The sequence below is a fragment of the Cricetulus griseus genome, chromosome 4 (genome assembly GCF_003668045.3).
Source record: "Cricetulus griseus strain 17A/GY chromosome 4, alternate assembly CriGri-PICRH-1.0, whole genome shotgun sequence".
Taxonomy (NCBI): Eukaryota; Metazoa; Chordata; class Mammalia; order Rodentia; family Cricetidae; genus Cricetulus; species Cricetulus griseus.
The window spans coordinates 230,411,179-230,436,297 of NC_048597.1; the positions used below are offsets into that span (position 1 = coordinate 230,411,179).

Here is a 25,119-nt window from a genome sequence, read left to right on the forward strand (position 1 = left end):
GGACTCCAGCCTATATGTAGGATGATGCTGTCCACAGTTAGAATGAAGCTTCTCACCTTAATGTACCTAGTCTTCTCATAGACACATTCAGCTGTTTGTCCCCTGGGGGATTCTAGTCTTGTCATATTGACAATATAAATCATCACAACCACTAACGTGGAGCCCGAAAATGTCATCAGCAATTATAACAATAGTTTCCTTAATGGGAGAACTTTCTGTTTACTCCTGGTGAGTCATGGTCTCTCGGAAGCCTGTGACATTGTTTAGTCTCCCAAAAGACATTATGGTATAGGAGTATTGGTGAGGGGCAACCCTCAGGAGTAGAAATGACTCAAAGACAGCTGCATCATCAAAGCCCACCCCAGCACGGTGACAGCTCACAAAGCTGGGAACCTGGAGCTCACACTGCACAAGCCTGCAGCCCCCTCTTCAGCTGCCTCAGTGGGTCTAAACCTCTTCCAGGCACCCTTCCAGACAGCTGGTCTTGTCTAAGAGCCTTCTTTGGAGCTAGCTTGACTTGTTTGAGAGTATTTTTACAGTGTCTGTGGCTTACTCTGACGGAGAGGGGCCTGGTGAATCTGGTCAGTTTCAGGAACTTCCTGACGATATTTTGAGTTGTTTATCTTCCTAATTAAGGAGTTTCTTTACAGAATAGTAAAAGTTTCAATCTTGCAGGAAACTTATACAACCTTTTCTTACCCCTCACTTCCTCAGCCCTTAGGAGGCCTGTACAGTGGACCGGAAAAGTCACCGATGTTGAGTGAGCCTGACTTCGGAGCTTTCTGCTTCATCTTTGAACTTCATTCTTCATTTATCAAGTGATGATTGTAACTGGGTGTCAGATTATTATTGAATGCATACTTAATAATATGTTTAAATATATATTTAATAATAATATTAAAAATAGTGCAGAGCTTGGCACATGTTTAATGGATGCTCATTCAGAGGCTGGAACACCAGAGACCGGATTGATCTTTGGCCTAAAACAGCCCAAAATTTAAAAAAGAAAATAAATAGATAAAGCATTAGGAGTTTTTCATGGGACTCAGGTACAGCAGTAGTTGCTAGAGAAATGCAGCTGGAAGCCACAATGTGGTTGCACCATACGCCTGTTAGAATGGATAGCATTAAAAGTTATCTGTACCAAGTATTGACAAGTATGTGGAGAAACTAAGTCTCCTAAAAAGGCTGGTGGAATGTCAGATGATCTCCCTTCTTCAGAAAACAGTTGGGCAGGGATTGAGGATGTGGTTCAGTTGATAGAGTGCTTGCCTAGCATGCCGGAAGTCCTAAGAGGCCCCAGGCTCCATCCCCAGGAAACATCAATAGGCAATCTCAGTATGTGGGCGACAGAGGAAGCAAGAAGTGTAGAAATTCAAAGTCATTCTTGGGTACATGTGTAGTCTGGGGCTTGCCTGGGCTAAATGAGACCCTGTTTATTTTATTTTAAAGGAAACGGTTTCTTAGGAAGTTAACCATATACCAGCTGTGACACTTGAGCATTCTACTTCTAGGGCTTTATTCCAGAGAAAAAGAAGTTTAGGTCTAGGTTCGTACAGAAATGCTTGCCCAAATGTTGATAGCAGCAGTGTGGGAAAGCCCCCAAGTGGGAACATATCTCCATGATTGGATGAGTGGGCGCAAGTATGGTGTAGTCTCCCCCTACACCTGAATAGTACATGGCAACAAGGAGGAACCAATAGGAACTATTGATATCCACCAGGACAAGAGTAAATCCCAAAATAATTATGCTGTGACAGAAGCCAGATAAAGAGGTACAGTCCAGGTGCCACTTAAATAAACTCTTGACACAAACTAATCTGTGATGATAGTAAACAGATGCATGGTTGCCCAGGGAAGGGAGAGTGGATTACAAAAGTGGGGAGGACATGGGACTCACTGGGGTGGCAGATGGGTTTGCTTTCTTCATTGTGCTGATTCTGTAGGCATTTGTCAGCATCAAGATGTGTCAAATCACACTTTAAATGCAGACAATTAGACTGGCAAGGTGCTCAGTGAGTAACAGCATTTACCACTAAGTCTGGTGACCTGAAGTTCTATCCCTAGAACCCACACAATGAAAATAGAGAAAGACTCCCCAAAGTTCATCACTGACATCCATATGTGTACTATGGTATGTACACACACACACACACACACACACACACACACACACACACACACACACACGGAGTAGCAAATGTGGACAGTTCACTGAATGCCACACCTCACAAAAGCTGTTCTTATGCAGCGCCCGGGAGGCTGAGACAGGAGTATTGATACAAGTTTGGAGACAGGATTAAAGGGCAGTGAGTTTGCAGGGAAAGGCATCCTTTTCCTCTTGTCTCCTAAAAGCCCATGCCTCACTTATTTTCCTCGTGACTCAGTGATAGCTGTTGACATTCATTTCTTTTTGGGTGTTTGTGTAAATCTGGTGGCCTCAGGATTGTGTAAAGTCAGAGGAGAGTCAACAGCTTGCTCTTTTTCTCTTTTGTTGAGCTCCAGCATGGGCCACTTAGTAAGGCCCCATAAAGGACCCCAGGTAAGATGGGGGCCCTTTGCACACTGTGGGAGAACAGTTTCCTCCAGGGTTTGCTGAATCTAGTCACTTTTCTTCCTCATCCCATTGCAGTATCTGGAAAGCCTGCCTCCAATTGATAGAGAAGTATTTATAGCTGAACAAATGCTGTCTAGAATGCTGGGCAAAAGGACTGGGCACAGGGCTGCACTGTACTTGCAGAAGGGTGCATTTTTATGGGAAGGGCCTTGTGGTTGAAGTTTTGGTCAGAGAGACGGCCTTTGGGGTTTGTGTGGGGGCAACAAGGCAAAATGGGGTGGGCCAGGCTGGCAGTGGGAGGCCAGGGGCATGGCTGTTCTTAGGTCTGAACCCTGAGCAGGACAGATGGTCAGTGTGAGGAAGGAGCCCCATCTCTCCTGAGGTGCCACACGCATAGTGTGAATGTCCACACAGAGATAAGATAGGCTCAGATTCCATATTTCACACCTCCAGCATCCTGTCTCCAAACTTGTATCAATACTCCTGTCTCAGCCTCCCGGCTTGTGGGGAGGAGACAGTAGGGCCTTTTAAAATGAAGGTCTGCGTGATAGGCACATGTTTCCCAGAGTGTGAATCGAAACCCACTTGTTTTTTGTTTGTTTGTTTGTTTGTTTGTTTGTTTCCTACCTTTTCTCTCCAAGAGGAACTTTTCTGTCCATTTGACACTCATCATCCACACCAAATATTTGTCCTACTGATGTGGCGTCGCGTGGATGCTCTTTACTCCATGAACAACAGTTTGAACATGGAGTTTCCTTCCTTGTTTTGTGTCTGTGCCTGGCAGTCCACATGGTGATGCTTGCAGCCCAGAGAAATGAAGTCAGGAGAGGTAGACAGGAGGCCGGAGGTAGTAAGTAATAAGCCTCTGATAAGGGAGAATTAGAAGAGAACGTTTTGGGGCAGGGTACAGAGTGGGGAAGGCCTGCTGTCCAGCTAGTCCTGGGAGGCTGGTGGTCCTGAAGGTCACCTTGGAGATGCCCTAAATCTTATGAGCAAGATTTGATGCCTCTGGCCCTTTCGCCCCCTGAGCCTTAATGAGACAAGTTCACTTCTTGGAACTAGGCTGGCTGGTGTATGCAGTATGTAATACCTGTGTGTTTGTGATGTTTTCTCTTTGCTTGAGTAGTTGGTATCGGGACATTTTATAAAGAGTGTAGTAGCTTAGACTTTCTTGGTAGTAATTAGTTTGTCAATTTAAAATAGGAACTCTGGCTGGGCATAGTATCTCATGCCTTTTATCCCACAGCATGTGTAAAGCAAAGGCAGACTGGTTTCTGTGAGTTCAAGGCTAGCCTCATCTACATGGTGAGTTCCAGGACAGCCAAAGCTACATAGTAAGACCCTGTCTTGAGAAAAAGACAGGACTCTGAGGCAGAGGCAAGTGGATTTCTGAGAGTTCAAGGTCAGCCTGGTATACATAGCGAATTCCAGAATAGCCACAGATACATAGAAAGCTTTATCTCAATCAATCAATCAATCAATCAATCAAAATAGGAACTCTGAAATAATACAAGAAGTTGTTTATCTGCTGAGTGCTGGGAGAGCTCTGAAACACATACATATAATTCACATTAAATTAAAATTTCAGCCAATCATGCTGACACATGCCTGTAATTAATCCCAGTACTCAGGAGGCTGGGGTAGGAGGACTGTTAGGAGTTTGAAGCCATTGTGGTTTATATAATGAGTTCTAGGCCAGGCTGGGCTACAGAGTAAGAACCTGTCTCAATATACTTAAACATATTCAAACACTTTTGAGGTTAGATTTTTTTTTTCCTGAGCTATGTTGGTTAGGATTTGGTTTTCTGACTGGTGGGAGCCTTTGAAAGCTTTGGGCTGGTGTGTGACAGTGTGTGTGTATGTATGTTTGTGGAGGGTGTTGATGGTGGCTGTTTTCTGTATTTGTAAGGACTGAGCACTGAGAAATCCATGGATGTGGTGTTGTGGTAAGGGGAGCTATTCTGTTTTGTTCATTGGCTTTTTCATGACTTTGTAATCCAAGTTCTCCCCTGACTTGGTGTTGTCTTTTTCCTTGTAGGAGCCTGTGTGAAATGCAGCAAAGGGGTGTTTGGAGCTGGCCAGGCCTGTCAGGCCATGGGGGACCTCTACCACGATGCATGCTTCACCTGTGCAGCCTGCAGTAAGTGTGCAGCAGTGGGGGTGGAAAGAAGAACACTGGAGAGAGAGTGGGGGGAGGTGAGATTGTGGGGATGGAACCCAGAGCTTCCTACACATACTAGGCAGTTGCTCCATCATAGAGTCACGCTCCAACTGGACAGTACCCTTTAGAGCAAGTATTCTCAACCCCTAATACAAGGCTAATGAAGTAAAGTGTCTTATCTCTTAAGTGTTTAAGATGGTGATGGTAAGTTGGTTGGTTTCGTACTCATCCTTAATAATACTAGGTTTGTGCCGGGCGTTGGTGGCGCACACCTTTAATCCCAGCACTCAGGAGGCAGAGGCAGGCGGAGCTCTGTGAGTTCGAGGCCAGCCTGGTCTCCAGAGCCAGTGCCAGGATAGGCTCCAAAGCTACACAGAGAAACCCTGTCTCGAAAAACCAAAAAAAAAAGAAAAAAAATTACTACGATTGTAATGTACAGTGGCCGCCTCATGAATAGAAGAAAGAGATGCCCAGGGCCATGTCAGTTATCTCCCCAACTTAGGGAGCCACCCAGCTAGCGGGCCGTTAGTCAGCTACTGCACCTAGTGTGACCCTCATTGTTGATTTGAAGAATGTTGCTGTGAATGTGCATATATCACATGAACACACTGGGGCCTTCAATGCACCTGAGGCTGTCATCATTTCCAGTGCGTTGTAAGAACAGACACTGACTAGGGTGAGCTGATTGCAGCTGGTAACTGGGAGTCTGTCAGACAGAATGTTTGCACATCTGACTGAATCATGGTTATATTTGTTTGATTCTGGCCTCTGCTGAAGATTAGAAGATATTTTTGTAAAAGAAGTTCCTGTCCCTTTCTCCTGCCTTTCCTTTCTGTTCTGAAAGTCATCTCTTAACCTGGGCCCTGGTGGTGCATGGCTTTAATCCCAGCATTCAGAAGTTGGGTTCGAGGGGCTGTGGGTATATCTCAGTTCAGCCAGCCTGGTCTACAGAGTTCCAGGATATCCAGGACTACACAGAGAAACCTTGTCTCAGAGAGGGAGAGGGAGGGAGGAAGGAAGAAGGGAAGAGAAAAGAGAAGAAAGAACGTCATCTCTTCACTGGAACAGTTTCTATCATTTCTGTGTCTTGATTCACATATGAACCTTTCTAACAACTCATTCTTTTTTGTGGTTACATCTACCCCATGTGTTTGATCATCATTTCCAAGCAATTTGGTAACGAGAACGAACCCTGTTAAGGTAAAGAGTGGCAAGACACTGGTGTGTCATCATCTTTTACATGTAAGAATGTGAACATCATAGCATAAGTTTTAGGGAAAAGCAAGGAACAGTATATGGACAACATATACATGAAATATGTTAGGCAAAATATCATTGGGGGAGCTGGTGAGATGGCTCAGGAGTTAAGAGCTCCGGCTACTCTTCCAGGGGACCTGAGTTTGATTACCAGCACTACAGAGTAGCTCATAACTGTCTCTAACTCTAGTTTCAGGAGATTTGATGCTTTCCTATTGCCTTCACAGTGCACAGACAGACATGTATGCAAGCAAAGCACGTGTGTGTGTGTGTGTGTGTGTGTGTGTGTGTGTGTGTAGGCGGAGTTTTCCTGTCCCAACCACCCGCTCCCAAATAACCACTCAGAGTCTTAATATTAATTATGAATGCTTGGCCAATAGATCAGGGTTGTTGCTAGGTGACTCTTACATTTTAAATTAACCCATATTTCTTATCTACCCTCTGTCACATGACTCGTGGCTCATTACCCCAATTTCTCTGTGTCCTGCTTCCTCTGTGACTGCTGGTGTCTCCCCTGATTCCGCCCTTCTTCATCCCAGTGTCCTTAGTTTATTTGTTCCATCTATACCTCCTGCCTGACTACAGACATTCAGCTTTTTATTAAACCAATTCCAGTGACAAATCTGCATGGTGTCCACAACAAAATAATAACAACAATAATAACAAATATTTTTAAAAATGTTTTTGATGGCAGAGAGACACAGTCCAGCTCTGTAGCCATAGCCCTGGGGACTTGAATTCAGCTAAAGTCAGACCCTTGACTATACCACCAAAAAAAATTTAAAGATGGATCAAAGTAAAGTTAGTGAATTTATTAAATAGAGATGAAGATTAGTATACATTTCAAGTTTAAGGATGGTAGAGAGAGAGGGAGGGAGAGGTGGTGTAGACAAAAAAGAGGGGAGGGAGGGAGAGGGTGGGAGGGAAGGAGGGAGGGAGAGAGAGAGAGAGGGGGGGGAAGGATAATATACTTGACATATGTGGGCTTCCTAAGGGAAGAGTCACTCTTAGAACACTGGCTGACTCTTTCTCTCCCCCCCCCCCACTGTGTGTGTGTGTGTGTGTGTGTGTGTGTGTGATCTGTGCTCAAAGGATATAATTTATAAGGTTTAAAGATGCAGTTTAAATTTAAAGCACTGATTCAGTACTTTGTTATTTGGTTTTCTAGTTGTTGTAACAAGATACTTGACAAGGCAGCTTCTTAGAAGGAAAGGTTTATCTGGGCATGAAGTTGTAGAGTCTTGTCCATGATGGCAGTGTGTGGGTCAGCTGGTCACATTGCATCTGTACTCAGGAAGCAGAGAAAGGAACACTGATAAGAAGGAAGCTCTCTGTTTTGTTCAGTCCAGGACCCCAGTACATGGAATTCTGGTGCTAACATTTGTCTCCCTACCTCAGTTAACCTCATCTAGGAACTCCCTCATTGGTGTGGTAAGAGATTTGTATCCTAGGTGATTCTATATCTTGTCAAGTTGATAACCAAAATTAATCATAAATACCATGTGTTTCATTTCAGAAGCTTCCTGGTGTGAGGTGGTGCCGGGAGAAGATCCTACTTACCACCACTGTCTAACCTGGCAGGTTTTCCCCAGGTTCCCTGGCTAGTGCTGGTTAACCTGCCTCTATACTGCCATGCCCCAAAGTTCTTACCCTCACACTTCTATTCTACTGCAATTTCCCTTAAAACATGCTTGAGAGCATTCACCATTGTTCAGTTTTTAGGGGGAAAATAGAAAAAAAGTCAGGACGTGTCAGGAAGTCTCCTGCATGTCCTGGATTGTTAGGTCTCTGAGTCTTCCTGCCTTCCTTGTCTCTGGGCTCTGTTACACTGAGATGAGTCAGGGAATTTCCTGTGTTTCTGGAGTCAGGGGTTTTCTTATGTCTGAGCTCTGTTGCACACTGAGGTTGTACATGTGACTTACATACAGCAATGTGAGCTGTGTCTGCTAGAGATGCAGTATTTTGTATTGCTGTGGAGCCTGACCAGTTTTGTATCTATTAGTCAATTTTCTTTTCCTTCAGCATTCCAGATGCCCAGTAGCATCTTACGAGTGTTCCCATTAGTTGATAAATTATCGGACCTGTTTGTGGTTTGTCTATATGGACATTGTAACCAGGCCTCTTTAAACTTTATCTTTGAGGGGCTAGGGCTATATATAGCTCAGTAGGCAGAGTATTTGCCTAGCATGCCCTGGAATGACTTGGCTTCAGTTCCCAGTAGCGCATAAATCAGGCATGACATGAACACCTATAATCAATCCCAGCATTTGGATCAAGAGTTCAACTTCATCCTTAGCTACATAGTGTGTTCAGGGATAACCTGGGCAACATGTTCAAAAGAAAAATTATATTGGGACTTTGGCTCTTCCAAGTGTTTTCCTTTTATTTTTGAGATTATAATATAATCATTTTATATACTTTTACATTTTATATTTATTTATGTCATTTATCCCTTCCTTTTCCTCCTTCCATATACCCCCCTTGCCCTCTTTCAAGTTCATGGCCACATTGTTTTCATTATGTGCTATTACATGCATGTGCGAGTGTAAGTGTGTGTTCCTAAATTATTCCTAAATACAACCTGCTTCAGCCTATATAAGGTTGCTTGTATTTTTGTTTTTAGGACTGACTACTGTTGGGTAACCAATTGGTGTGCTCTCCCAAGGAGACTAATAACTGTTTCTTAATATTTGCTCTGTTTACCATGGGAAAGAAAAATACCAAGTAGAAATTATCCCTCCCCTTTCTTCCTTTTTTTAAAAATTTCAGGCAGTTATTGTTTGAACTAAGAAAGCTGTAAGTAGGAAGAAGCCTACTAATGACTATGGGAGCCTGCTGTAACAAAGCACCGTGGACCAAGTGGCTGATAAACAGCCGCATTGACTGCTCACAGTGGAGGCTGGGAAGCTGAGGTCAGGCACCAGCATATTGAGTGTTTGAGGGGGCCTGCTTCCTGGTTCATAGGTGTCCATCTTGGAGTCCTCGAAGAAGGAATGGAAGGGGGCTTCTCTGTGTCATCTCAGAAGGGGGCTTCTCTGTGTCATCTCAGAGCTCTGGCCTCCTTCTTAACTTTCCATTTCCCAAGGCCTGCCTCCTAGTAGGACACCTTGGAGCTCGGCGTCTAAGCATAAGAAATTTAGGGGACACAGATCAGTCCTATGTAGGTGCATCAGTCATTTTTTCCTGTGGCTGTTTGAATAGCACCTGTTCCTTAATGAACTATTTAGACTGCTTCAAATGGCAGCACACAGATACTTGTGGAGTTAGGTGGACCTAGGCTCTTTTAAGTTTTGAATATAACTTACATTGTATTCTGGCTTGAGTGTCTTGCTCATCCAAAATTCATGTTGACATGCAATGGCCACAGTCATAGTTGATAGTACTTGGAGGTGGGGGCCCTTGGATGGTGATTAGGATTAGTTGAGGTTGTGAGGATGGAGCTCCCCTATCACTTTATAACAAGAGGACAGACCTCTATCATTCTGAAATGCCTTGTGCTACCTTTAACCTCAGCAAAGCCCCTTTAGCAAGAAAACCTTCATTAAATGTGGCCTTTCCATTTGGGACATTTAGAACTGTGAGCTGAATAGACTTTTTTCTTCATAAATTATCCAGACTGTGGTATTCAATTAATAGCATAGAAAACAGACTAAGACAAAATGACAACTGAAAAGAATATGTCAATCTTGCTCTGTGGTCTCGGTGTGCACACTTTATTCTGAGCATTGGTCAGAAGGTCTCATATCTCTGTAGAAGTGAGAGGCTGGCCGAGGCTCCCTCTCACCTATTTAGTGTTTCCGAAGCTAACGTACAAGGTGTTCCACCAAGACTCAGGCAGACTTTTGTCTTTCTAGATATGGGCATGATGGCAGGTTCTCATGCACAGGTTTGCGCATTCACCCACCCCTTGATGAGTAACTGTGTTTAGTTCATATTTAGATATGAGAACCACGTGGAAACCACAGAGAATAATTTAGAGACAGAAGCAGCCTGATGCTTTAGCCTTGCAGCGCATCTGTTTTCACTTTGGTGTTTCCCCTCCAATTTTTATCCAGATTTGCATACTTTTAGAGTTGTGACCAAAATATACCCACAGTTCATACTCTTATTTATCAGCTGTATTTGTGCCAGTACTCACACGGTAACCCACTTAATCATGTCACAGTCTGTGGCACTTAGCTCCTTTTGGCTTATGAGTTATTAGATACTGCTTTTTTCCCCTCCACTGAGCTGTTTCCTTGGAGTTTCTTCCCAGAAGTCATCATTCAGGGAGTGGATGTGTGAGAATCTGTGTGGGTTGTTCAAGTTCTGTTGTTTCTTGGTGAGCTCTTCAGCCCATGGAGTTGCCATGGAGATATGTGCTGCTGTTTTACTTCTCCTTACTCATGCCTTACTCACCCATGGCTGTTGTGGCTCTCTCCCTACATGGCTCCAACAAGAGGCTCTTAGGAAGCTGTTGGTTCACCCTGGGGGTTGGGGGCAGTGAGAGTAGCCTAGTCAGTGCTGGCTCACACAGTCTAGAAACTTGCCTATGGAGATGCTACAACTCATGTCTGGTAATGGTGGGATTGAATGAGAAGAAAGGAGTGTGCTGACTTGTGGGATCATGTGGAGTTCCCTTTAGCACTTTCTGGAGTAGGCTACAAAGGGAGAAAGTGGGCAATCAATCATCCTAGCCAGCTCGGATCAGAAAAAGGAGGGTTTTTGTTGTTGTAGGCGTTGGAGTGTGTGCGCACATTTGTATGATAGATGTAGACGTCAGAGGAGAACTGTGGCTGTTTTGTCAGGAGCTGTCCACCTTGATTTTTTCCCCCTTTTATTACATTTTGTGTGTGTGGGGGGGGGGCTTTCACATGCCACAGTCCACTTGTAGAATAATGTATAGGAGTTGGTTCTCTCTCTTTTTTTTCACCACATGACTTCTGGAGGTCAAACGAGTCATCAAGCTTTGTGGCAGCATTGCTTATCCAGTGAGCCATTTCAATAGCCCATCCATCTTGTCTTTTGAGACAAGGTTTCTCATTAGTCTAGGGATCACCTATTAGTCTAGGCTGCTGGCCAGTGAGTCCCCTGGATTGTCTGTCCACGGTTTGCCAGCATTGGGATTATGACACATACTACAGTGCCTACTTTTTTGTGTGGATTTGGGGATCAGACACAGGTCTTAATGTTTACACAGCAAGTACTTTCCCAACTGAATCATTTCCTTAGTCCAAGAAGGCTCTTGTCAGTCATCTTTTTTTCCTTACAAAGTCTCATACGGCCTCTGGCTTCCAGGTCCCTTTTCTTTGACTTTGTTTTAAGAGCTTGCCAACCCAGCTTTGGAAATGCTCAGATAATCTGAGTTCCTGAGGGTGAACCAACAAATTTGTGGCAAGTCTGCTTTCTCAACAGAGGCACTGTAATATTCCTAGGTAATTCTGAGGTGTCTCTTCTATTTTACCATGGGCATGATGCCCCAAGGGCCTTACCAAGTCCTTGTCATAGTCCAGGGCATTCTGCTGTTGCCCTCATTTTACAGCCCAGCCTGGCTTGTTGATTATATCATCCCAAACATCTTGATTGGCTCTTAATCCAGAACCTCATAGACCCTCTGCCCTTCCTTCTCATTCCTGAGGTTAGTTCCCTTTGCTGAGAGAATATACCAGCCAAAAGAGGAGACTGGCATTGGGTGACTATCTTGCCTTGACTTTTTGGTCAAGCTGCTGACTCAAGCAGGGCCTGGTAACAACAGGTTTGGTATGCAGCCCCTCTCAAGGGGGTGAGGAAAGTGACTTAGACTAGAACTAGGGCAGTGGTACTCAGGAAATGAGAAGCTCTTCCTGTGGGAGAAGAGAGGACTCAGCTCTGATGGCAAATCTGACCTTTGTAGCCTTTGAGTCCCCACTTGTCCCAGTGTTCTTCACTGTGTTCAGCTCTTAAGTGTGAGCTAAGCGAGTCAGATAGATTTTAGAACTCCAAAGGTCAAGAATGTGAGAAAGGAAGAAGAGATGGACAGGGTGAGGAAGCAGTGAGGGAGAGAGTGGGCCAGAAAGAACCCAGACAGGCTGGAGCTGGGCAGAGTGTGCAGAGCAGGAGACACAAGAGGGGTGGCTAGCACCTGGTATGTTTTCAGAGTCCCTATGTTCATCTCAAGGGCACACTAGGCTAGATGACGCTAGGACCAGGCATGGTTTTCCAGGCTGGATTTGGATGGCCCAGAAACCATAAAGTCCTCAACTGTGAGAGATCATCACATTCTTCATGTTTGTTGCGTGTTTAGTCTGGGGGCGGGACTTCTGAAATACATCCAGAAGGTGGCTTTGGTGTAACCTCCACTGACTGCTGCGTCTCCATTTTAATTACCTCATATTAAACAGTTGTATGGAAATTGTCATCTTTTCCCTGTCTGCTCAGACCAAGGATGGGACCTTGGATGCCCCCAGGTGACACCTGCCTCTTTGGCTTTAAGGGGAGTCTGTCATGCCTGAGATGTTACATCAGGTGTTGGAGTTCCACTCTTTGGTATCCTTGGCTCTCAGTTGTCCAAGTGTCCTTCCCACCTCTGTCTCTGAGATGTCCTCTTCAATGTCTGTTATCCCGCTGGCTCTTCTCCTTTCCTGGCCCCCTTATTAATTAGCGTCTCTTCACCTGCTCGTGGTGATGTCTGTCTCATTGCCACTGGTGTACCATGCGTCACCATGAAGCCCCACCCCATATTCTCATGCCTGTCTGTGGCCTCAGCAGCAAGAGGATGTGTAGCCTTGGTGTTAGTGGGAAATGAGCTGGGAAATGCTCAAGTCAAGTGTAGGTGGCCCACAGTTCATGTTGTTACTACTTACTGCGTTTGGGCCCTGACCTTCTGGTGAGTGGCTTACAGCTTCAAGGAGCCTGTAACAACACCGACTCACTGTCTCCCCTGCAGAGATGGTTCTTGACACGTGGCCCAAAGGCTCTCACATCCATGGTCAGCATCCCCAGGGCTCACCACAGACTGCTGGTAACCTGGTCTGTGTGCACAGAGTTGGCCTTATGCATTTCTCTGTCTTGTGGATTTGCAGCCCTCTGGCTCCTCCTCCACTGGAGACCTGCATTGTCCACTGGCCACGTGTGGCTGCTGAGCCCTGAAATAAGGCTGAGGTGACTGAGGTACTGGGTCATCTTCACTGACTAAAGTTCAAACCCAAATTGTTACATGTGGTTAGTGGCTACTGCGTTGAGCAGTATATGTAAAACCTCTGTTTTTTGCATCTTTTTAAAACCAGAGTTCATTTGTTAGTGAGAAATTATCAGTGAAGTTTATTATTACTTTTTGCGTTTTCTACATCACAAATTTAGTATAGTCCCATTATAAAAAGAAAAAGAAATGCACATGGAAAACAGCCTCCCACGTAGTTCAATACCAGAAATAAGCAAAAATGCCTGCACTTGTGGAGAGTTGTTTTTCCCTTGCTGATATGTTGTGTGCTCGCTTTTATACCTGTTTTTTTCCACTTAGAAGGGTGTCCCACATCCTCTCTCTCTCTCTCTCTCTCTCTCTCTCTCTCTCTCTCTCCCTCCCTCCCTCCCTCTCTCTCTCTCTCTCTCTCTCTCTCTCTCTCTCTCTCCATGCTCAGAGCCACCTGCTGCATGTTGACTTGATGACTCAAAATCAACACAGCCTTCTAGCCAGTTAAAAACCAGAGGGGAAGAGACCAATTGGGAGGGCCAGGGCTCAGCCTCCAGGAACCAGATGTGCTTTCAGGGCCTGGAAATCTGGCAAATACAACTACTGGACAGAGGCCATAGTAGTGTCCAAAGTCACTCTACACCAGCAACACTCCCTGCAGTGGTCACCACTCCCTGGCCCAGTACCACATGGACACTGAGAAAGGATTAGAGACATGAAGAGCATAGACAAAGAGGAAAATACGAGTGAATGTAATTATTTTCCTCAGGTAGGTTTCATTTAAAGAAACTGAAGGTCACTAAGTGACCTGGCCTTGATAACTTATGACAGTGGCCTAATAGGAGCTGGCACTGTTCTGGCTTTCCTGTCTGCCAGCATCCCTAGTTTTGTCATTTTCTAGATATCTACTAAGAAGTCCAGAGGCTAGGTAATAGGCTGGAGTCTCTTTCCTGGAAAGAGACAAGGACAAGGGCAAGACAACTCCAGGCAAAGCCTGAATATTTCTATTTTCCGCCTTTCTGCCCTGGACGTTGGCTCACCAGGGCTAGATGAGCCTGTGAAGTGCAAGTGAGACTGCTCATTTGAGCTTAATCAATATGGTTGATTTGCCAGGCTCACACCTGTTATCCCAGCAATCAGAAGGCAGGAAAATTGAAGAGTTCCAGGCTAGCTGAGATGGAATAACGTGCTGTCTCCAACAATAGCAACAAGAAAATGAAGTGTTTTGCCTGTCTTTCTTTGTTATTAGCAGTATCCTTTAAGAGCTAACCTATTCTGGAAAAAGCTGTTTGAAGTAGATCAGTCAGAGTTTTGTGGTGATGCAACACTCCTCTCCCCTTAGGCACAGGTGACCAGCAAGTCCTTGGAATGTACTTGTTCAAAGACCTAGAACTCAACTAACAAGGCTACTTGAAGAAGTAGATCAGGGTACATTTTGTGTGACAATACAGATGGCTGTCCTAAAACCTCGTGGTCTCAATGCCTGCTCATCAAGGGCTTGGAATAGTTTTAACTGTTAAAATGACTTTTATTAAATTCATGTGTAGATAGCCACACATAGCTGCAGCTACCTGCTCCTCCTCCATGCCCCATACTCTTAGAGAGAATCCATACAAAACAGAAACAAGAGAGACTGTGTAGTGTGAAGAGACTGTTATCTTTGTCCTAGGAAGACCTGTATTTGAATCTCAGCTCTAATTAATTTTCAGCTCTAGGCTTTAAGTTTGACTTCTTTAGTGTTTGTTTACCCATCAGCAAAGGAAGACACAGTCAAAATGCAGTAAGTTACTTTCAGATGCCTAAAGTGGAGGGTTGCATTATTGCAAGATTAATGAAATAATCCATGTTACCGCCTAACAAACCCTGCCAGTTTGGGATTATCCTCATTGGGATAATTGCCTCAGTCTGTCCTGCTCCTGCCTGGGTTTAGCACCACCTAGTGGTAGCTCTGTGCCCTAACTGTGAGTGTCTTTGAGTCTGTATCTCTAGGTGGGTTGGTGTCTTTCTGGCCTGATCTGGAGTGACTGAGCCTGGATCAAGCATTCTCTCCTCTTTGCTCTCAAGACTGCCTGCTGCTGTTTCCTGACTTGCCTGCCTCCCTTCTCTAAACAGGTAGTAGTTTTAGCTTGCCTCCAGGTATGAGTTAGAGCCAGTCTTGCTCTGTGCAAGTATGTGTTATTGGAGAATTCTGATTACACTTAACCTGTGACAGAATGGGTAAAGAATGTTGTAAATAGTGAAAGATTCCTTTGCTTTCACCAAGGAAGGGAGAATGTGGAATTGTGTTCTACAAGAATTAGGAGTGTGGGGTGGCCTAAAGCAGCAGCTGATCAGGCACATTCAGAATCAGATGGAGCTGCCCACTTGAGACTTGGATGAGCCTCGAATTCCTGGTTTATGACACAAAGGCCATAGCATTTAACTAAATCATCATTAACTAATGCTTCTGGATGGAAGTATAGCTCAGCACTCACATACAAGGCTATAGGTTCTGTTCATAGCATTACTGGAGGGAAAGTCTGTTTTTATGAGAAGAAAAGGAAACCCCCAAAGTTGAGAGTGATCTTGAGGTATGGTTTCTCGATGCTTCCACAAGTAATCCATTCTGGTATTGCTGCTTTGTTCAGTAATGATAATAGGCATGTGTTTTGTTTCTCTTCACTCTAGTGAATCATTCCCCCAATCTGAAACCTAGAGTAGAAGATGACTTTGAGCAGAGAATGACTATTAGCTCCCTGAAAGGCAGGTGACAAGACAGAGTCGGCAGTGGAAATGTGCAGCATGCCTGAAAATTGTTCCTTAAAATGTACAAAGCTTGGGCTAAAGAGATGTATCAGTGGTTAAGAGCACTCACCGCTCTTACTGAGAACCTGAGTCCAGTCCTAGCACCCATGTTAGGCAGCTCACCAGCTGCCTGTGATATATATATCACACACATACACAAAATTTTTAAAAATAAAAACAAGCCGGGGCAGTGGTGGCACACGTCTTTAATCCCAGCACTCGGGAGGCAGAGACAGGCGGATCTCAGTGAGTTCGAGGCCAGCCTGGTCTACAAGAGCTAGTTCCAGGACAGCCTCCAAAGTCAGAGAGAAACACTGCCTGGAAACCAACCCCCTCAAAAAAAAGAAAGAAAGAAAAGAAAAAGGAAAGAAAGAAACACATAAAGGATACAAAAAAAAATAAAGAAAAAAAATAGAAACAAATCTTTAAAAATTAGAATGACTATACAAAGGCTCCAGACAAGCCTTGACACATAAAAGAAAATAAGCAGGTGGTATTTCTTTTCTCTCACTCTGACAAAATACAAAAAATAAATTTGACACAGACATATTCCTACCCTCTCGGGTCTCTGTGGGTGCTTAACGTTTAAACTGAGAATAGTGAAAAACCAGACACACAGAAAAACTAGCCTCTGAGCTCCTTCCTGTCTGGGCACAAGACTTTTCGGCTCAGGGCTGGAAGGAAGAGCAGTTGTCTAGACAGCTGGTGATTTTTAAGATGATCAGTACTTAATATTCAAGACTACCTAGTGAGTTCAGGACCAACCTGGGCTACATGGCAAGACCTTGTCTTAAAAAAAGAAATCAAAGCAGTGCTTGCTTGTTGTCAAGCATTTGGTGAAACATGGGAAAGAAGAGTTAACACTCCCCCCACCCCCCATTCTGTAGGTGCGCAGGGACTGTCTTCTTCTAGGGGCTGGGGACTGTCTTCTTCACGGGGCTGGGGACTGTCTTCTTCACGGGGCTGGGGACTGTCTCGGGGCTGGGGACTGTCTTCTTCACGGGGCTGGGGACCGTCTTCTTCTCGGGGCTGGGGACCGTCTTCTTCACGGGGGGGCTGGGACCGTCTTCTTCTCGGGGCTGGGGCTGGGACCGTCTTCTTGGGGCTGGGGACCGTCTTCTTCTCGGGGCTGGGGACCGTCTTCTTCTTCACGGGGCTGGGGACCGTCTTCTTCTCGGGGCTGGGGCTGGGGACCGTCTTCTTGGGGCTGGGGACCGTCTTCTTCTCGGGGCTGGGACTGTCTTCTTTCTCGGGGCTGGGGCTGGGGACCGTTTCTTCTCGGGGGCTGGGGCTGGGGACTGTCTTCTTCTTCGGGGCTGGGGCTGGGACCGTCTCTCTCGGGGCTGGGGCTGGACTGGGGGCTTGGGGCTGGGGACTGTCTTCTTCTTGGGACTGGGGCTTGGGGACCGTCTTCTTCTCGGGCTGGGGCTGGAGACGTCTTCTTCTTGGACTGGGGACGGCTTCTCCGGGGGGGCTGGGGACCGTCTTCTTCTGGGGCTGGGGCTGGGGACCGTCTTCTTCTCGGGGCTGGGGGGGCTGGGGACCGTCTTCTTCTCGGGCTGGGGGTTGGGGACCGTCTTCTTCACGGGCTGCCGGTCTTCTTCTCGGGGCTGGGGCTGGGACCGTCTTCTTCTCGGGGCTGGGGGTCTTCTTTCGGGGTTGGGGACCGTCATTCTTCACGGGGCTGGGGACCCGTCTTCTTCTCGGGCTGGGGACCGTGTGGGGCTGGGGACGCGTCTTTTTCTCGGGGCTGGGGCTGGGGCTGGGGACCGTCTTCTTCTCGGGGCTGGGGACCGTCTTCTTCTCGGGGCTGGGGACCGTCTTCTTCACGGGGTTGGGGACCGTCTTCTTCTCGGGGCTGGGGACTGTCTTCTTCTTGGGGCTGGGGCTGGGGACCGTCTTCTTGGGGCTGGGGACCGTCTTCTTCTCGGGGCGGGGCTGGGGACCGTCTTCTTCTCGGGGCTGGGGACCGTCTTCTTCACGGGGTTGGGGACCGTCTTCTTCTCGGGGCTGGGGACTGTCTTCTTCTTGGGGCTGGGGCTGGGGACCGTCTTCTTGGGGCTGGGGACCGTCTTCTTCTCGGGGCTGGGGCTGGGAACCGTCTTCTTCTCGGGGCTGGGGCTGGGGACCGTCTTCTTCTCGGGGCTGGGGACCGTCTTCTTCACGGGGTTGGGGACCGTCTTCTTCTCGGGGCTGGGGACTGTCTTCTTCTTGGGGCTGGGGCTGGGGACCGTCTTCTTGGGGCTGGGGACCGTCTTCTTCTCGGGGCTGGGGACTGTCCGTCTTCTTCTTGGGGCTGGGGCTGGGGACCGTCTTCTTGGGGCTGGGGACCGTCTTCTTCTGGGGTGGGGACGTCTTCTTCTCGGGCTGGGGACCGTCTTCTTCTCGGGCTGGGGACCGTCTTCTTCTCGGGGCTGGGGACCGTCTTCTTCACCGGGGGACCGTCTTCTTCTCGGGGCTGGGGACCGTCTTCTTCTCGGGGCTGGGGACCGTCTTCTTCTCGGGCTGGGACCGTCTTCTTCTCGGGTTGGGGACCGTCTTCTTCTCGGGGCTGGGGACCGTCTTCTTCTCGGGGCTGGGGACCGTCTTCTTCACGGGGTTGGGGACCGTCTTCTTCTCGGGGCTGGGGACTGTCTTCTTCTTGGGGCTGGGGCTGGGGACCGTCTTCTTGGGGCTGGGGACCGTCTTCTTCTCGGGGTGGGGCTGGGGACCGTCTTCTTCTCGGGGCTGGGGACCGTCTTCTTCACGGGGTTGGGGACCGTCTTCTTCTCGGGGCTGGGGACTGTCTTCTTCTTGGGGCTGGGGCTGGGGACCGTCTTCTTGGGGCTGGGGACCGTCTTCTTCTTGGGGCTGGGGCTGGGGACCGTCTTCTTGGGGCTGGGGACCGTCTTCTTCTCGGGGCTGGGGCTGTGGACCGTCTTCTTCTCGGGGCTGGGGCAGGGAACCGTCTTCTTCTCGGGGCTGGGGCTGGGGACCGTCTTCTTCTTCACGGGTCTGGGGACCGTCTTCTTCTTCACGGGTCTGGGGACCGTCTTCTTCTTCACGGGGCTGTGGACCGTCTTCTTCTTCACGGGGCTGTGGACCGTCTTCTTCACGGGGCTGTGGACCGTCTTCTTCTTCACGGGGCTGTGGACCGTCTTCTTCTTCACGGGGCTGTGGACTGTCTTCTTCTTCACGGGGCTGGGGACCGTCTTCTTCTTCACGGGGCTGTGGACTGCCTTCTTCACGGGGCTGGGGACCGTCTTCTTCTTCTCGGGGCTGGGGACTGTCTTCTCGGGGCAGGAGACTGTCTTCTTGGGGCTGGAGACTGTCTTCTCGGGGCTGGGGACTGTCTTCTTCTTCTCGGGGCTGTAGACTGTCTTCTCGGGGCAGGAGACTGTCTTCTTGGGGCTGTAGACTGTCTTCTCGGGGCTGTAGACTGTCTTCTCGGGGCAGGAGACTGTCTTCTTGGGGCTGTAGACTGTCTTCTCGGGGCTGGGGACTGTCTTCTTCTTCACGGGGCTGGGGACCGTCTTCTTCTTCTCGGGGCTGTAGACTGTCTTCTCGGGGCAGGAGACTGTCTTCTTGGGGCTGGAGACTGTCTTCTCGGGTCTGTAGACTGTCTTCTCGGGGCAGGAGACTGTCTTCTTGGGGCTGGAGACTGCCTTCTCGGGTCTGTAGACTGTCTTCTCGGGGCAGGAGACTGTCTTCTCGGGTCTGTAGACTGTCTTCTCGGGGCAGGAGACTGTCTTCTTGGGGCTGTAGACTGTCTTCTCGGGGCTGGGGACTGTCTTCTTCTCGGGGCAGGAGACTGTCTTCTCGGGGCAGGAGACTGTCTTCTCGGGGCTGGAGACTGTCTTCTCGGGCTGCTGTCTTCTTCGGGACTGTCTTCTTCTCGGGGCTGGGGACTGTCTTCTTCTTCACGGGGCTGGGGACCGTCTTCTTCTTCGGGGCTGGGGACCGTCTTCTTCTTCGCGGGGCTGGGGACCGTCTTCTTCTTCGCGGGGCTGTGGACTGTCTTCTTCTTCACGGGGCTGGGGACCGTCTTCTTCTCGGGGCTGGGGACCTTCTTCTTCACAGGGACTGTCTTCATGGGGCTGGGGACTGTGTCTTCTTCATGGGGCTGGGGACTGTGTCTTCTTCACGGGGCTGGGGACTGTGTCTTCTACACGGGGCTGGGGACTGTCTTCTTCGCGGGGCTGGGGCGTTTAGATCTTACTCTTCTTTTTCTTTTTACGTCATAATACGATGGTTTTTTTTTTTAAAAAAAAAAAAAACTAGTAACATGGCCTTTTAAAAATTAATAAGTATTTTCTGTTGTACATAATTCTAAAAAGCAAAACAAAGAATGTACAAAGTGAAAAAATAAAATTTGTAATACCATTTGTCAAGCATTTTAGAAGTATATAAAGTAGCATTTCCATGTTACATTTCCACCACCGCTGGCCACTGTTCCCCTTCTCCCTGCTATGAATTCACATGTCCAGCTTGCTTTCTTCACTCACTAACGCATTCTGACTCTATCTTTTTATAGCACAAACATTTTCTGTCCCATTAAAATACTATTCATGTGGTATTTTCAAAGGCTACATAACAGTTCATCAGTTAGATGTTCTTTGTTTTACGTAATCCTTCCTTTGAGTAAATATTTATCTACATTTTTTTTATTTTGTGCCAAAGCCAAGTCTCAGCCTCATAAGTTAAGATAAACATCTTAAAGTTTCCTTTCCAGGAAGGGTTTGTCATTTTACACTTATTCAGTAGCTTAGGAAAATATGCAGTGACAGGGATCATGAACACTTCACAGCCCTTGGTGAAGTTATACCCCCACCCCTTTCGTGTTTGTTTGCATGCTAGGAAATGCAATACTTTTGCATATTAATGGTCTTTTGTGGTTTTAGAATAGAGCTGTTCTCTCCTCTATTAAGATTTTTTTTTAGTATGGGTGTTTTGCATACATGTGTGTAAGTATGTGCACCACCTTCATGCCTGGTGCACAAGGAGTCCCTGGAACTTTTGTGGTTTTAGAATAGAGTTGTTCTCTCCTCTATTAAGATTTTTTTTAATGTGTATGGGTGTTCTGCATACATGTGTGTAAGTATGTGCACCACCTTCATGCCTGGTGCACAAGGAGTCCCTGGAACTGGAGTTAGTATTAAAACAAAGTATTGGTTTCTAGCTCAGGTTCCTTAGCACTTCTAGCCCCTACTCCTGGAGGCAGAGTCAGTGTTTGAGATGAAGTCCTGTTTCCTGGTGGCACCCTTGCCCCCTCTAGTGCTCCACCTACAACCACAGTCCCTATGACCTTTGGTTCCGTGTGTAACTGGTTCATCCTCTGGGAAGTCTAAGCACAAATCAGGGAAATACGGGTGCTCCATAGATAAGATTGGACCAGGACTTAGTGATCAGTGTGTGACTTGATGGAAGGACAGGTGATGCATGTTTAGTGTCTCATCCATTGAATACAATTCTAGGTTCTTCTTTGGTTTATTCCTTCTTCCATTGCCAGGGCACTGAAAATGCTTCTCTTTTATCTGTAGAGCATATTGTGTCCTTGTGCACATGGATTTCAGGACTTTTGGTTCCTGACAGATGACTCTCAGGGTGACTACTTCCTTGGACACTTCTCCAGTGGTCACCAGATTTGGTAAAATTTCTTTTGTTGCTGGGTATGTTGTCCCACTACTTTAATCTCAGCACCCAGGAGGCAGAGGCTGGAGAATCTTTGTGAGTTGGAGACCAGCCTAGTCTACAAACTGAGTTCTAGACTAGCCAGGGCTATATGGTAAGACCTTGTCTCAATTATTTTTCTTCTTTTGTTGTGATTTTGTTTTTCTAAGATTTTGCTGGGTAGCTTGGGCTGAATTTGAACTCCTGATCTTCCAGCCTCTGCCGCCTGAGTGCTGGGATTACAGGTATGCTTCACCATTCCCAGCCAGATTTATTACTTTACCAATTTTTGAGGTAAAGATAGAATTTTAATGTGGTTCTAATTTATATTCTCTTGATTACAGGTGGAATTGACATCTTTATATTATATGGTAGACATTAGGTTGCTATTAATAACCAAGATTATTGTGAAGGTGATGTAACAGGTTTCTTTGCGGCTGCAGCTGCTCATCCTCCTCCTTTGGACTCACAATGCTTCTCCTTCTCCTGAGTTCTGGGAGGACAGGCCTGTGCCACCATGCTTTGTGACTTTCGTGATTTTGCTGTCAGGCTAGGTCCTTGACTCCAGGATCTTGATTTCATCCAGGGCCAAGCATACATTACACTTTGGGGACTTCCAGGGGCCTGTGGGTTGTCTACACTTGGGCACTAGAAGTACATGGAGCCCCTAGCACTGTAGAGCACCATTTGCATTCCCCATGGAGGTGCTGTGTTTGAACTCACTCCATCATTTGTCCTGGTTCTTCACTCATTTGTAACAAAAGATGCTGGTTGAGGATGTTTTTCTCTTTCTTCCTTCTTTTTTTTTTGTTTGTTTGTTTGTTTTGTTTTTCAAGACAGAGTTGCTCTGTGTAACAGTCCTGGATGTCCTGGAACTCAATCTGTAGACCAGGCTGGCCTCGAACTCAGATCCACTTGCCTTTGCCTCCTGAGTGCTGGGACTAAAGGCGTGCACCACCATGTCCAGCTGAGAGTGTTTTTCTAATCAGTGTCTCTGCCTTATAGAATCGGAAGTCTAAGAACTGATGCTTTGAAGTCCCATACACCAGACCACACCATTCATATCAAGAGAAAACAACACATCCTTCCCTTGTGGCTTTTATAGCTAACCATTTTATAGCACTCTGGTAGGTTGTCATGGGTGACTATCCTTAGTGTGTCAGGAGAGATTGCTGCCAGTGTCCGGTACTGTCATGTGCCTCCTCTATCCTGTCACCAGGATTCCCTGACATTTTTCTAAGCAGAAGGCAAGTCCTAGGAGGAATGTACAGGGAACACCAAGTTGGCTTCAAGTCTTTCTGTTAAACAACACCAGCCAGGAGACCCTTCTTCCTGGACTTGGTCTGTTCTTTGCTGACCACTCACTGTGTAGCATAAGCCGTCCTCAAACTTGTGGTGTTCCTCCTGTCTTTGATTCTCAAATGCTAGGATATAGGTGTCCAGCGCCCAGCTAATACCATCCTTTAATAACAAAACTGTCAGCAACAGTTGGCATCTCTTGTGTGGCTAGAGTTAGGGGCCCTTCCTTTAAAACTGTCTTCATTATGTATTAACCTTTTTCCTTTTACCCCATTTTCCTGTTTTTGCTTCAGGCAGGAAGTTAAGAGGAAAAGCCTTCTATTTTGTCAACGGCAAAGTATTCTGCGAGGAAGACTTTTTGGTGAGTATATCACCCAGACTGCAGAGGGCGAAGGTGGCTTAGGTCAGGAACCTGAGAGGCCCAGGTGGTAGGAGATTGTTTCTCTGTACTCCTGGTGCTACTGGGAGAGGGCCATTCCCTCCTTGTGGATGCCTGGGTAACTCAAGTCCTAAAGCAGAATACAGGCCACAAGGCTTTATGTGTGTACAAATGTGCCCTCCCCACCCCACCCCTGCCTGTGTATGTCCATGCATGTGTGTATGAGAGAGGAAAGAGAGAGGGGGCGGGGAGACAGACAGATGGAGACTGTGTACTGTCTTCAGAGCCCTGTTAGGACACAGATGTCAAGCCCCAGCCCTGTTCCCAGCTTGGTAAATCTTAGGTGAAGTACCTAAACTTAATTTGTTCCAAGTTTCCTAGTGATTCTCAGGATGTTGTATTGGGAATACTTTGAGATGAGGGATTAAAGCCTCTCTGTGTTCATCTGTCATCTAGAGCTTGACACAGTATGGGGCCCAGATACAATAGCTGAGGTGGGTGGCCCAGGACTGCCCATGACTGAACACTCAGCTGCACACTCTCAGGGGACCTATGGGTTTCTCAGAAATCCCTCATCATTCTCTGCTGGTGGGGAGGTGGCTGACTCATCTTTCTCTTCCCTGTAGTACTCTGGCTTTCAGCAGTCTGCCGACAGGTGTTTTCTTTGTGGACATCTGATCATGGACATGGTGAGTATTGTTCAGCAAGATCATAGCCCTTTGGAAGGACACTAAAAAGAAGTTAATAATTGAACACAGTGTTTTCTTTCTGGCTTGTGGTCACTTCTGGTTTTATTTAAAGAAGTCCTTGTATAGCATAGCCACTTCTTCTCTAATAGAACAATAGCTGTTGTTGGCTTGCACCAATGCAATTTTAATCATGCACACTGGAGTGATTCTGCTCACCCTGGCCTCCCTCTGGTTTCTCTGTGATCCTTGGCTTTCCCAGCGAGGTGCTAGGAGCAGCCCGTTTTATTTGCAGAAAGCAGCCACCTGGGAATTGGGTATAGTCAAATGAACGTGTTTTTTCCTTCCGGCACAAGAAAGCTTTTGGCATTCAGATTGACAGGGCCCAGGTTTTCATATCCCATTCTGTGCTTAGGCACTGGATCATGTGGGTCTCAGTCTTTGCTTCAAGTATAAGAATAATTAGGTAGTGAGGTCAACAGATTGTTTACATTGGAAACTGGCCTTTAAGAATTTAGGAGCTGGGGTCTAACTCAGTGTCAGAGTGCTTGCCTACATGCGCATGCTCTGGGAGAAAAGCAAAACCAAAAACCGGTCATCTGTGCTGGTTGCTTAGAGGCCAACATCTGGTTTAAGTCACTCCCTGGGTCCTTGACTTGTGTCTTAAGAACACTGGTGGGTAGGTATCATTTCCCAGGAGCCACTCCCCGTTAGATGAGTTTTGTTTCATTTGCTGTGCTCATCTCCACTTAAAGAGCTTCTGAAGGGGCAGGAAAAGTTAATCCAAAGAGTTTCTGTGTAGAGGATTCCTCTGGGGAGTGTCCATCTTATAGATGGCTTTTTTTTTTTTTTTCCTGGATGGGAAGTAGCACTGTGCTTGTCAAGCATGCCCCAGGCTCTGAGTTCATTCCCAGTGGTAGCAAAAAAAAAAGAAAAAAAAAAGTATTTTTTTTATGCTGGTCATAGCAAATGATTGTCATATAATTTTAGCTGTAAACATTTATTCCATTCTGTGTTTATTCACTTAATTTCATTTTGGTGAAGGGAACTGCCAATCACTGTCAATTTTTTTCTTTCACCTTTTTATTAAGAAATAACTCAGAGGCCTGGCATTGGTGGCACACACCTTTAATCCCAGCATTCGGGAGACAGGGTCAGGTAGATCTCTGTGAGTTCCAGGCCAGCCTGGTCTACAGAGCA

General features: G+C 46.8%; 1 protein-coding gene across 2 annotated transcripts in view; it reads left to right on the plus strand.

The window, feature by feature from the left end:
- The window catches only part of Limd1 (LIM domains containing 1), a 53,733-nt gene that overhangs the window by 21,329 nt on the left and 7,285 nt on the right, over positions 1–25,119 (plus strand). The window contains exons 2-4 of one of the 2 annotated variants that reach the window (XM_027415518.2): positions 4,596–4,697; positions 23,148–23,215; positions 23,860–23,922. In XM_027415518.2, coding sequence (XP_027271319.1) covers positions 4,596–4,697; positions 23,148–23,215; positions 23,860–23,922 — 233 coding nt within the window. The remainder of the gene's footprint in view (positions 1–4,595; positions 4,698–23,147; positions 23,216–23,859; positions 23,923–25,119) is intronic. The other variant, XM_035444093.1, reaches the window with a different exon arrangement.